General features: G+C 32.6%; 1 protein-coding gene across 1 annotated transcript; it reads left to right on the forward strand.

Annotated features, from left to right (window-relative positions):
- The first annotated feature begins 220 nt into the window (after positions 1-220).
- Positions 221-6247, forward strand: LOC127723252 (perlucin-like protein). Its single transcript, XM_052229812.1, has 5 exons — positions 221-251; positions 2537-2640; positions 3517-3607; positions 4588-4798; positions 6223-6247. The coding sequence occupies exons 1-5, from the start codon at positions 221-223 to the stop codon at positions 6245-6247; spliced, it is 462 nt and encodes a 153-aa protein (XP_052085772.1).
- The last annotated feature ends 8670 nt before the right edge of the window (positions 6248-14917 follow it).

Consider the following 14917-nt stretch of genomic DNA (forward strand, 5'->3'; position numbering starts at 1 on the left):
ACATTCTGCTAGCTTTTGGTCGCAAATTCCGGTGAAATTCATAATATGTGAAATGTAATACGTCGTACATATATCAATTAATTTTAAACCAACATTATCTCTTGTACTATTAAAGATTTACATGAACGTGCCTACTATATAAGCACGATAAGAATCATACAATGTGGTGAAGCACGCATAAGGTTCATATATACACGAATCTAAAGGATTGTATAAAGACATGTTGTATTACATTTTGATATGTTTATTTGGTATGTCACACTTATTTCTTTTACTCAGCATAATTAGTAAAATTGTTTTTAGATTATGTATGATTTTGAAAGTAAGCACAATTATTTATATGTTTGTATTATGCTACTTAATGCAATATGATACTCTGAATCATATTTTTGTTTATAAATGATTTATTGATCATCAAACTTAAGGATGTTTGCTACTCTGTTTCAAAATAACAAGCTTTTGAGAAGACTGTTCTTAGTTGATAGTATACAAATAACGGAACTGAAAAAGAAGAAAAAAATGATTGGTCCGTGTGCTTGTTTTTGAGATATAAGCCATTGAAAATTTGGCGGGAAATGATTATCTCTAGATTTTCATACTGTTAACATTTGCAGCTTTTTTCTTTCGATAACTATGGAAAAAAAACAAGGATTTTATAAGATTATTAAATATGGCTTTTGAAACTATATGTTATAAGATTATGAAAAGAAAAGTAGGGCTTAGTTGGCAAAATGTTTTAATGGCAATACATAAATAAAACCAGAGGATTCCGAAAATCTGACAAAAATACAAAAACAAGAGGAGCGAACATCCTTAATCAATAAACAGTCGATTAATTTTAAAACATAGATCATGTCCGGCTTTGAGTTAATAGTTTATAAGAATGAACATTGCGACAGAAGAGAACTTTACACAGGTTAATAATTTACAAAGACAAATAAAAGAACACTATAACATGTAAAAGAGATAACAAAACAACGTCAGTACCTAGAATATATACTTCAAGACCATCATGTGTTATTTGTGAAGTTTATACGAAATATTTATCAACAAGGTCTTGGTATCTTCCGATGAACTTTTTTAGAAAAGGGACGAGACGTTCTCTTTCCTCAGACTTTGGTGACAATGCAATAGTCTCGTTTGTACACAGTTCATTCTCATAGGAATGCCGACAATTTGTTGAACAGTCTACCTCCAAATTCAACAAATATGTTGTCAATAAGAAACTTATAAAGTTTGGGTATCAAATCCAGTTCATCATTTTTGGTTGAAATTCTAAATGAACAGAGAACACTCCTATTTCCTCCTTGGTAAGTGTCTTGAGGGTATATGTTGAGTTTCCAGGTGTATTGTCAATGTCTAATTCATTTATCAGTTTCTTTAATGTGATTTACCCACATAAACGATGTTGTTTAGGACTTTATCTGAGAAGACAAAAACATATTTGTCAAAGAGGAATGGACAGGTGTTTTGTAACATTTGGGTCTTGAAAGATTGATGTAGCTTCGGTATTTCTTGACTAATTCATTTTTTATTCTGATTTCTATCAACGACCTTAGAACGACTAATCCATTCGAAATGGTATCTATGTGGGGTTTTTTCTCTCGTTTAACCCATAACCTTGTATTTTCCTCGACTGAATCCCATAGTATTTTTAATTTGTGTTTCCAATTGATTTATTAGGCCTCACAATAATTCCGGCCAATGGATAACAATTTTAGCAAAGAAGTGTTTTTGACAAAGTTAAGGTCATCAGTCATAACGTGGCCAGCCGGATTATATATAAATGGGAAACTAGCACAGGTGATATCAGAGGGTTTGGACTTAAAATCGTCAAGATTGAGATCAAACGTTTTTGTAATTGAAAATTTGAATTGCAATTGGTTTTGGGTATAGGTATAAGAAATGATAGGAACAGACTGAAGGAGTTTTCGGGTGAACAGATTCATGAAGGAGGATATTGCCAAAGAAGATGGCATCTACACCTTTGTTGGCAAAGGAAAGTTTTAAAAACTGTCTTTTCTCCTTTTCATTTTTTCCAATGCGAACTGGTTTTAAAAGTCTATGACTTGCAATATCCGAGATAATAGCTGTACGTTTGTAATGGTTTCAATTGGGGTTTGTAACTGGTTTCCAAACATAAGTTCGACAGAATGTGACGAATACATGTTCCTTACGGCTCTTGTATGAATACAAGCAGGTCATTAATAGAGACATCATGGAGAGCAGATGATTTATAATGAAGACGACCACGAGTGCCTCTACGTCGAGCAATAATAGAGTTGAAAATTTTCTTTACATTCATTATTGTTATCGAGCAGTTTTCAAATGAGTTTTTTCGGAACGACAAAAATTCAACTTCTAATAGAAAGTGAATTATCAGCAAAAGAACGTCATGATGTGCACCAACAATTGATTACATTCGTATTTCATATGAAAATTATCAACTAATGTTATGATTAAACCCGTAGAAACTGCCTCTTTGCTTATACATTTCAATTGTATATACAACTAACCAAATTCACTATTTTTGCAGCTTGTTTCCAGAATATTGTGTGTCAGTGTCAAAACGGTTGGATTCACAATTCTACATCATGTTATTACTTCAGCGATAATACGAAGAGCTGGGATACCTCTTCTGTAGGTTAATTGTTAAATAAACCTATACACTCGGAAATTTAGGTACTACATGAAACAGTAGCGATTTTACTGTACAAAATGCACTTTTGGTCAACTAGTTGGTCTCAAAGGCCTAAAATGTTTAAACATCAAACATTTTATACAAAGTTTGAAAAGCTGATTTTACAAAAAGCCTCACTTAAGTGTACATATTCAAACAGAAATCAGATTGTCCCCACTCGAAAAATTAATGGAAACAATAAAAGATATTCAGCAATTAGGAAAGTAGAGGTTATATGCTTATTCCATTTCAAACTATGAAGTTTTAAGTTATTTTGGAATTTAGTCGAAATTTTGGGATGTCTGTTCTACGACCATATAATAATAATAGTTTTCGAAACACAAGTCGTCAAAAGTATACATTTCATTTTTGGAGATCATGATTGAAAACGAAATCAAAAGCTACAAAAACTTGAAAAAGAAAACATAACTATGATTGAAGTTGAATAAAAAAAATTACCTTTTTAACTTTGCTCGAACATTTTAAACCTTTAATACTTTTAAAAGTAGGAAGGTATGATACAATTATTCTATTTGGCTTTTTAAAACTTTTTGAAAAGAGCGTCACGGATGAGTCGTTTGTAGACGATACGCGCGTTTTGCGTACACAATTTAAATTCTGGTATCTAGGTTGAGTTTATTTCCATTAATTTTTTGTGTCACATGTCTTACATACAGATATGGTCTCGATTATATGATAATGTTTATTTGTTAGGATAACGTAAGTGAGTATTTGTGTCAGTAAAAAGTTTCATCACTCCTCTGAATATCCATGGTTTATAAATGAAATATAAAAAATTAATATAAACGTCATCAGTATTCTCGTATATTTTACAGGCTTCTTGCCAGGCACATCATTCAGAACTTGCTATCATAGAGACAATGGAAGAAAATATGTTCATATATTCTATAACAACTAAACTTGGAGGTGGGAAACTTCATAATGTACCTAGCACCAAACAATCAATTTCTCTATTTATTATGAAATTCTGTCCTCTAGACAACTTATTATTTATATTCGAATTATACGTTTTGTCAAACAGATTGTCTTTTTTTGAAAACCAAACTTTGTGTTAATATTTTAAAACCATTTGTATGTCATAGAGATAACACGGATAGAATGCTTGTACTTCAACGAAACTTACAAATTACTTGGTACTTTGACGTGGGAAATTTTGTGTCTTATTTTTGGTTTGTCTTTGATTTCTTGTGAAGACAGTTACATTGTAATGCGTTACAACAGACAGATATTTTCAAATGAATTTCATGCTGCGTTCACACGTAATTCGAATTCGATACGCATTAACTAATTCGAATTAGTTTAATTCGCATTCGAAACGTTTTACGTTCTAATTCGAATTGCAATGCGCGTCAAATTCGCTTTACTGTCCGAACGACGTTAACTTTTAATTCGTATTAACAAAAACGCATTTCTAATGCGAATTGGATAATGCGATTTAGCAATTTCGAATCAATTCGAATTAAAAAAAAAAGAAGAGTGTGTGAACGCGATTAGCGAATTCGATTCGAATTCAATTCGAATTAAATGCACGTGTGAACGAGGCATCAAATGGTAAACGTTTGAACACTTAATTAAAGACAAAAACATCGATGTGTGCATAGCAGAAGCGATTTTGATATATTTTCGAAGTATGATTTTATATTTTGAAGTTTAATTAGTATCTGTTGCTTGGACTTCTGTCATATTATTATTCCCGTTGTTTTAAAGTGAATTTTTTATATGAATTTTATCTGAACTTATATATCTTCCTAATAGACGATTCAATTTATCAAAGGATTGATATGATGGATCATTTCAAAGCATGAATCTGCTAACAAAATCAATAAAACTACTGTATAAAACTATGATCGGAATTGCTTCATGTTTCATTATTCTCTGCTGTACAGGATTTTTCTGGTTGGACGGAACAGATGAATTTTCTGAGGGACAATGGGAATGGGCTTCAACTGGCGATTCATTAGATTATTCGAATTGGTTTCCAGGAGAACCAAATAATAGTAATGGTCAAGAAGACTGTCTGCTGACGGGTGGAGTCTACAACACATTCTGGAATGATTCACCTTGCTCGAACCAGATCAAATATATTTGTGAGAAAAAGTAAGAATATGTACATTTGATTTGTACTTAAACAAGATACTCAAGTGGTCACCTCTTCAAATTACTGCATTATTAAAAATAAAAATAAAATCATATGGTTGTATAACGTTGCTTTTGTTATTTAAGTAGTAACAAGGTGAAACATAGTTACATAAACAGACCATATTTTCCTCTTTTTTGTTTATTTGTTCTATTTTTCAACTGTTTTTCACATTTTGTATTTATTGATTGATGCTCTAAGAACATCCGAAATCTAAGGGAAGGGATCACCGCTCAAAAACATGTTGAGCAGTCAGGAGCCTGTTGTTAAGGTTTTAGGGGGAATGTTTACGCCTGTTAAAACATTTAAATTCGCTGCATTTTATGCACCTGTTCTAAGTCAGGAGCCTGTTCAGTGGTTGTCGTGTTTTCCTGTTTGAATTGTTTGACACTAGTCATTTTGGGGTCCTTTATAGCTTGCTGTTCGGTGTAAGACAATGCTTCGTGTGACTTGGATGGAGAGTTGTCTGATTGGCACTCATACCACATCTTCTTGTTTGTATTATCCCCGCCACATCCTCAATTTGACTGACCCTACTCTGGAGCTCTTATTTAGTTGTTGGCGTTAGTTGCTGTCTGCCATATTTGATTGTCTTATATCAAATATACATTTACACAAGTCAGCATAGTTTGTTTGTTTTCCCATTTGAAAAATTTGTCATTTGTCATGCCGGTATATTTAAATCTGAAAGGTGACCTGTAGTTGTTTACATCATTATGCCGTTTGTGTATGTGGTTATTTAGTTGTTAATATTTCATTAAGGTATTTAACTTAACTTAAGGAAATTAAACAAATGATGAAGACAAATTTTAAATGTTGATATGCAATTAATGTCGTATACATCTTAAACAGACTAACCAGGAGAAACTAAATCCACTATATAGATACCTGTAGCAGATATAGATTTGAAAGATATTTTGTCGATTTCGACTCGATGCTATCAATATCGTCGATATCGACATCTTAAATAGACACATTTGTCGATTTCGACTTAATGCTATCAATATCATCGTTATCGACATCTTAAAAAGAGAAACCAGGCGAAACATAATTTTCTATGTAGATCAATATAGTAGATAAACATAAGAACAACATTTGTATTTATTGACAACTGTATCATACAATCATTTGGGTTATAAACTGTCGATATCTAAACAGAAGAAACCAGGTATAACATTTGACTGACAACATAGCATCTATATTGACGGCTCATGTTGTGTTAACCGTGACACATATAGTAAAGGTATATATCAAAATCGATACGATGTCATCGACATCGAAACTACATCATACCCTGGATATATATCATAAAGTATAATGTATTTTGCGGTGTTTAACTTTTTTATTTGTTTTTCATATCATTTTTTCTACATGTTTGTTGCAGGATGGAGAATCCAGTCGTTGGATAACATCGATGTATATAAACATGGCAGAGATATGATTTAAAATTATAATAAATGACAATTTCGTCAGCAATTAAGTATTAGAATAGTTAACGTACTGTCAACTCTTAATATAAAATTGAAAGAAAAAGGGGAATGTTTCAAAGAGACAACAACCCGACAAAAGAGCAGAAAACAGCCAATGGGTCTTCAACACAGTGAAAAAATCCAGCACCCGCCCCCTACACAAAATGTGTACTAGTTTAGTGAAAATATATATCACCCCAGACTCCAAAACATCTTAATAAAATTAAAAGAAAAAATATACAAGACTAACAATGGCAAGATTTTTAATAATGATATCAACTGCTTATAATTTTATGAACACTGCATCTACCCCATGAGCCAATATAAGTAGAAATAGACTATATATTATCCTTCTACTGGATGCTTGGCACAGGAAAAAAGGTACTAAATGACAAAATGTACAGTTTACGTTTGTCATTTATGAATGAGCTAATCATCCATCTACATCATTTTATCTACAGTACCAGAATCTTCCATATCATAAACATTGAGTATGTGGTTCCTTTCGCGAATCCTGGTGGTTTAACAACAGCAGCCGTGGAAATAGTTCACAACAACAAGAGTTCAACGACGGCTAAAGAATCGTTACATAGTACAATTTCAATATTTCTGAATTTTCTCATTATATCTTGTTAAATTCGTCATAACCTAATGCTTTGAAATATTTGCATTTCCCTTAGATCATCTGGTACTTTGAATAATATATACAATGATATTATGCCCTAGCAAACTTTTCGTACTATTTCTATAACTAAGTACATATATTACTATAGAATAAGATATATCTTTAAACTAACCAAATACAACCATATGTTTCATACTTATATCTGATTACAACCGTTTTATGGACATGCGCTCTGTCAATTGTCTAACCAGAAATACAAATATGCCAACCTGGTATAATTAGTCAATTGTCGTTACATGTAAATGGTCAACATAAGATAACAAAATGATAACACATATGGCTTGAAGCAGATGATAATGAAAACATTAAGTATGTCTCGACTGCAATCCACGCATGTAGAACCAAGACAAACGATCATACGCCTGCATATTTCAGTCTGCATTGACCAATGTTTCAGGAAGGGATCCAATCTATCACAACAATTCGACATTCCATGAATACAATCCAGCGATATGTAATATTTTTTCCACGGCATGTATCTATTATTGCTTGTTTTTGCAAAATCGGAATAGTGGAACTGGGCAAACACATTTCTAACAAAAAAGATTAGCTTTGGTTTAGGTCTTCGTATAGAAATGGCATCGTTGAGAACCTCATGAATTGGTTAGAAAACAGTTGCTGAAGAAGTGTTCAATCAAAGAAAAAATTGAAAACAACACGTTTAATAATTTCATGCGTCCGAAGCGCTTTTCTGGATTTAGCTTCATCAGGAACGCTCAATGCCAAACATTTGAAATCCGAGGGAACACAGTAATTCTTAAACAGCAGATTCTAATAATTACAGGCTCTAATGCATCTTTAACAAGACCTTTCCACGAGGTTACAATAGTTGTACTTTTCATTCCTATGCAAATATCCTGACATAATTTTGAATGAAGAACGAGACACTTGTGAGCACTAATTAACATTCAAAGAATTGAGATTTATAAAAGGAAGATTGAGAGTCCACCCAATCACAACTAGCCTGCAACATTAAAGATTGATTTGGACGTTTTGATATGAAATCATTGAGATAATGTTCTACTTGGTGTATAAAGATTTCATTATTCTTGTTTTTTGCATTTTTCTATCCAAAATACGGCTTCCTGTATATATTACCATTGAACTATGTATACAGTTAAGGTGTTGTAAACTTAATTTGAAAATTGCAAATGTTAGATAAAGCCCATGAGTACGTATTTAAAGGAGTAGTTTGGGCAATCAGATTGATCATTATTATCATACAATTACAGTACATGTATTTTAATATGGTGTCTTAACCAGAATTGGCTATAATAGAAATTAACAAATTCCAACCCACCTTTGAAATAATCTAAATGATTTAAAGTGATCTGGTAAACTATATGATGTTTTACATCAGGAATGGTTAAAAAGCAAAAGAATATTCTCAAAGCTTTAGATGGGTCTGTTTCGGCCTTTCATCCAGAGTGTAGCGTCGAGTGAATGTGGATGGCATACACCCTATTTGGCATTTATTACAAAGGTATCATCATTATGTGATGAACTAATAAAATGTGGTTGAAAGATAGAAAAATGGATATCGTGGTAGATGAAAATGCAGGAAGACAATGATGTAATGTACGGCGCTGTTAAAAATGTGGTGGGGAGTGGGACAAAGACTTAATAGGCTGTCTTTAAGAAACGTTATGAAATCTGCTATGAAAAGATATTGTTTCTTAGATGATAAAAAAGATGGAAAAGAGACTTAGTCCCTTAAAAAATTTGACCGAATGTGAACGATTGAAATGGATTATGGTTTTCCATTCCTGTACGATAGATAAACAATAACGATAATTTCACTGGTTGACAACACAAACATTGAAAAATAAAGAGCAAATAACACAACATTGAAAGGATAAACATCACGAGTCCCTTTGATCAAAACTGGTTCAACGCAGGTGTTCCTAAAGGGTATGTGGTTTTATTATCATTTGTGTGTTAAATGGTACTAAACGGTCAAAAAAATCATGATGGTGTCCTTAAAACGTTAGAATGTTTCAGTTTATGGGATACTTGATTAAATTGTCTTGCAGGCAGCAACCATGTATCATGGAAATGTAATCCATAGAATATCATATGAACTACATACTACAATTCGGTCCAAAAAATAAACAGAAGCAAAGCCTTGTCCTATTTTTGTTCATTTTCACTTTTGGCGGCCATTTTGAAATTTTACGCCATTCTGACAAAAATCGAAGTCAAATACAACGTAATGACTTATTAGAAACGTTGGATTACATTTTATATGCTTTTAAAAGATTTGGTTCGAATATTATTATGGCCCCGCCGAATGGCGGACGCCCTAAAGTGATCAGTCTGTCCGTCCGTCTGTCCGTAACAAATTGTGTCCGCTCTATATCTAGAGAACCGTTATGATTTCAAAGTTTTTACTTGACATGTATATTAACCAACACCATATGGTGTGTCATGATGTATGTACAACTTCCTAGGTCAAAGGTCAAGGTCAAAAACTTTGGTTTTAGTTGACAACCCTATGTCCTATGGTAAAGATCATGTCCGCTCTATATCTTGAGAATCGTTATGATATCAAAATTTATTTTTGACATGTATATAAACCAAAACCAGAGGGTGTGTCATAATTTATGTACAACTTCCTAGATAAAAGGTCAAGGTCAAAAACTGGTTTCAGTTGACAACCCCATGTCCAATGATAAAGATATAAATTTTTTACCACACATTATTCACAGCGGGGCCCACAGAGATGGCTCCCGTCTTAATGATATCTAGTTTGTTTTGGTTTATACATGGTTGTTAAATTTGGACATTGAAAAGATAAGTATTCAAGTTGACGATTTTGTTATTGCCTATCTTAGAAAATCGTTTTAAATCGCACATTCCTTGAGAAGAAAGCTCCTTGCAAGTTTCAGATGAAAACAAGTCACCAGCTCCACCGTATAGAGTTTGGATCCCTAAAGATTGAAAAGAAAATTTGCTGAGCTCATGTATGTCTTTTAAGGTACAAATTATATATTAAGTTATAATTCTGTTTTTGCGTCTCGAATATTGCCATGACTATTGTTGAGTAGTGTGAGGGCGCGCTGATATTAGTTTTTCATTCTGGCTAGTTAGTTTCAAAAGATTAACCATATTTGTAAAGTCGATACCTTCATATCCGTTGATTGGCTTTTGTATTATGAATTGATTGGTGTGCATTAAGGACTAAAGCAGGAATGAGTAAGTAAATTAAAACAAATATAGGAAACCCGCCAAGATCCCGTCCACCACCGACACAGGCGGCAACTCATGATAAATGGACTGGAATGCCAATTTATATCAAATATCGGGTAACTTAGTGAGATGTGCAGCTTTAGTATATCCTCTACCCATTCGACCTGTCCAACATAGACAATCCTATCAGGAAACGGTTCTAAAATTGACTTACAACCTCACGGTACTCCACCTTATTTCAGGATTACTGCAATCATCTGTTATACTTGTAGTTTTCCCACAGCATGATGCAATCAAAGTAAGGTCACATGTATAAATATTATATCATTTTCTGATAATCAGCCGTACTTCTGAATTTTTTTTTAGTATTATCCATACGTGAAATGATCTAAAAAATGAATAAATGTGAATAATCGTGTTTAACGTCACTTTAATCTGAATAATGACGGCCAGTTTCTATTGATATAAGAATCAGAAGTACTTGGAGAAAACATACACACGGAAGGAAAACATGTAGTTGCACAACTTCAGACACTGATAAATATGTGAAAGTCTTGTATAAGTTTATTACCCGAGTGCGTTTCACTGAAAGAACCAGGAACAAGATGTGTATTAACAAAACCCAGACCTTTCATTTATTATTTAAAGTTTCTAAAAGTTCTAGCTCGTTTACATTTTAATATATTCACAGAAAAGTCTTTCGTTTATTTTTTATTTATTTTTTTCAATTACTTTCAGTTCAGAACAGTGTTTTGCTAAATTGATGTAAACAAATCAATGAGTTGTCGATTTTAATCTCCTAGGAAAATTGAAAAGCTGTGTAATATCATCTACAATTTATTCAAAGAATAGAAGCAGACCACGGAATATATATATATAATAAATAACGACGCGCTTAACTGCTTAACGATTGACATTTATAAATAGCTTCGAATGTAAAAACATAAGAATGCTTTTAGCCATCCTTTAACAAAAGTAGTAGCTTCTAAAAGCAAAAAACATAGCACGTAAAATGGTATGTTTTTTTTTTGTGGATTTGCCCATACCAGTAATGCTGAAAGGCTTATAATGTATAAGACCCTCTAAAATATTTTCAAAACATTATGTTAAATGAATTGTTATAAAAGCAGGACATTTCAGGGTAGAAATATTGTTTGTGGAATCACCGTGAAGTCATTAAGTAGTCAGTTCTTTGGTACTGACATGATTTGTAACAAACCTTTTCAAAAATGGTCAGTTAATATATTTTGAAATTATCAGAAATTAAGTTTTACTCCCGCAGGCAGAGTTGACCTTAGATGGAATTCGCTATTTTTTGTCCTTTTTGGTTATAAAGTTCTTTGAATGTTTCGGTTCTTATACATCCTTGACTTTCAAATATTTGGCTTTGAGCGTTCCTAATGAAGGTTAATCCAGAAAAGCACTTCGGGCTCATGAAATTTATAACTTGTTGTTTTCATTTTTTTCCCACTACAATGTCAACATCTTTGAACGAGACGTACTATCATAATATCGTTTGAGGTGAGGTTCATATCTTCTACGTAAAGACGGGGTCAAAACACGTGAGGTTCATATCTTCTACGTAAAGACGGGGCCAAAACACTTATGGGAATATTTACTCACATACAACAGTTTGAGGGCCTTAAGCTAATCAAAGATACCTGGCTTACATATTGAAAAGAACAGAATAGTACACCGCAATGGGGTTTTGTCCACAAAAGATTTTAAAAAGTTGCTGGATTCAGCACAATTTCCTACTTTATCAGATATAGATAGAAAAACAAAAGCTTACCGAAAACGGTCGAAAATCAACTATAGTAACTAGTTTTTGTTTATCGCCAATGATCCTTTGATATGCGTAATTTCAAACGGGAAAACATAAACAAAATAAAAGTAGTGAAAATGGAAACAAGATGCATTTATAAGTGTAGTCTGATGAAACTCTCATGATAGTTCACCAGCAATGTCAATGACCATCTTCAAACTATAATATAACTTACTTACTCACATCACTTAGTTTTAATTTATTACATTTGCACTGTGTTATCAAATAAAACTAAATATAAAGTAGCGAAACTGTTAACCAAATTATTTTTTGCGGACTTTTTGAAGCGTTTTGCCCTTTTTGGCCTTTTATTTTTTGTTTAGTTTACGCGATGTCTAACTTTGTTTTGAAATCTTTAAGAGAAGATCAAAGTTTGTTTACTTTGTGTCGAGATTTATTCACATTATTCTTTTACTCCAGGACAAAGGTAATGCACATCACTGTCTAAAAGTAGTTGGTTTATTGTCACATATGGGAATGATATCAAGCCAGGAAAGTTGTTGTCAATATAATGGCATGTTATGCGACTGGCCTACAAGTGAGACATTAAGCTAGCAATAAAACCACGTTTAGTCCACTATTTTCTACATGATACTGAAACGTCGTAATATGACAGTTGTTTTCCATTCGTTTGATGTATTTGAGGATCCTTTATTAATGGAGCTTTCGTTTTGAATTTTCCTTGGATTTCGGTATTTTTGTTTTTTTTTAACTTTTAATATGGTTTCGAATAACGTTTATATAGTACATTTTCAAAAGAAAGGCGAAATATACCAAAGGGATATTCAAACTGATAAGGCGAAAACGAACGGACAATGCCGTGGCAAAGACGATCACAGACAAACAACAGTATAGATAATGTAACACAGGAAACTAAAGACTGGGCAACAAAAACCCGCAAAAAATCGGGATCAATCTCAAGTGCCTCTAGGACAAACAGATCATGCTCAACATAAGACTTCCGTCGATTTAATCTATATGTACAAAAACGGTAGTTAGAGGTCACATTGTGGAAAAGATGACTGGATTCTGGTTAAAACAGTTAGACTATGTTAGAACTAGTCTGATTAGAAGCAATGTTTTCCATTTCAAAAAATATTCTTATGGAGTGGTTAACGGGTTCCTAGAATATGACATTTGTTTTCTTTTTCAAAACAAGTTTATTCATATATTGGATAAAAGGAACAGAATGATAGGCAAATTCTCGGAAATAGTTTGAAGTTGTACGGCAAAGTGGAGACCATATTTCTAATGTATTTAAGATATTGAATGATCTACTTCAAAACTCTTAACTTGTAAAGTATAAATGAACCAAGACACAGAAAATGATATTGGTGACAAACATCTTTGATAATTTTAATGTATGATTTCTTCGCAGAGTCATGCTTTATAGAACCATCATCAAGTTTCGGTTGTTCAATATAACCAAGGTTTTCTTGTTACTTTTGCTCTTTATTATTGGCTTTTTTATCATATAAGAGGAATGGTGGAGTCATGAACACAGAATACGTTTTTTATTTGCATATTTAAAATCTTTACAAAAATAATATAAAATGTTTTGCAGGTTTATGATCAGAAGTCATATGATGAGGATATCTCAAGACATATGAACATAGCCGAACATATAACTGTCATAAGAACACGAAAATATGTCAAACCAAAAGTCGGTGTACAACATGTGAACATTTACTTAAATCTGACCGTCAATGTCCCATCACCCCGGAATATAACAACTAGAAAATATTCCAAGTTGAAACAGATTTTATTTTTTATCAATCCCATTTCCCGTCTCAAATCAAAAAAATCCCATAACAATATAAGGTTATTTAATGTGCTTGCTGATAATATAAATATTCACAGTGGAACAAATGACGTAGATGATAGTAACAATAGGTCACCGTACGGTGTTCAACGATAAGCAAAACCCATACAGTATAGCAATATACACGACACCAAAATAACAAATTGAAAAAGACTACCAGCGAAAAAATAAAAATGCAACAAACGAATAACAAAAATGATTTACACGATGTGATCATTGACCATCAAGTTTTGGTTTGAAGACAAAACTGGAAAGGCAATTATTTGGAAATTATAGAACTGAAGGATATTTGTTTGGTTTTGGAACCAGATAATAATCAGGAGCTCGAGAACAGCATTAAATAGGAACCTGTTTAGTGCATCGTTTACAATAGATTTATCAGGCATCCAGGTTGTAGCATTATAAGATAGTAAGTAAGTAAGTAAAGAACTATTTATTATAGTGTCATTTGTATCATAACATTCATTTTTACAGGTATATACATAGCAATTTGATATTTACATTCGACGCACTGGAACTATATGTCACTTTAGCCATATTATATCATATTCGTAAAACGTACAAGTTTACAAATTAGAAATACAAATTAGACGTAAAGTTGTTTTTTCTATGAATTAATGCTGATTTTACAGATTTTGCAGTTGAAATTTGATAGTGTTTCAGTAAAAGTCCTTTGGTATTGTCACTGAAATTGTCTAATGCGGCTATAGATAGATATGTGTGTCTAAGTTTATCATAGCATGGACTGTTAAACAGATAATGTTTTTCATCTTCGACCTCATGTTTTTCACATAATAAACATATTCGATCCGTTAGCGCCTCGTTACGGAACCTTACCTTACTCAGTGGGTATTGGAAGAATCTCACATCTCATTTAAGAAAGAGCCGATCGTTTTTGTTTAGACAGATTTGATGTGTTATTCGGTTCAAAGAATTTATCATAATTTTCTTTTAATCGAACGGTAAAACTCCTTTTTTTTTGGTTAAGTATTAACCATACTTGAAATACATGCATGATTCATAATAATGTTTGTTGTTATTTAACTTCACTATAAGCTGAATATAGTGGCCGGACTTTATTGATGGAGG

This window comes from Mytilus californianus, unplaced genomic scaffold (assembly GCF_021869535.1).
Source record: "Mytilus californianus isolate M0D057914Y unplaced genomic scaffold, xbMytCali1.0.p SCAF_13, whole genome shotgun sequence".
NCBI classification, from domain to species: domain Eukaryota; kingdom Metazoa; phylum Mollusca; class Bivalvia; order Mytilida; family Mytilidae; genus Mytilus; species Mytilus californianus.

What these genes read in the sequence shown, in the direction of transcription:
- LOC127723252 (XM_052229812.1), top strand. Translation starts at nt 221, where the DNA reads ATGTTGTATTACATTTTGATATGTTTATTTG. An exon ending in CATTTTGATATGTTTATTTG is followed by an intron (nt 252 to 2,536) that starts GTATGTCACACT and finishes CTATTTTTGCAG; the next exon opens with CTTGTTTCCAGAATATTGTG. An exon ending in AGAGCTGGGATACCTCTTCT is followed by an intron (nt 2,641 to 3,516) that starts GTAGGTTAATTG and finishes TATATTTTACAG; the next exon opens with GCTTCTTGCCAGGCACATCA.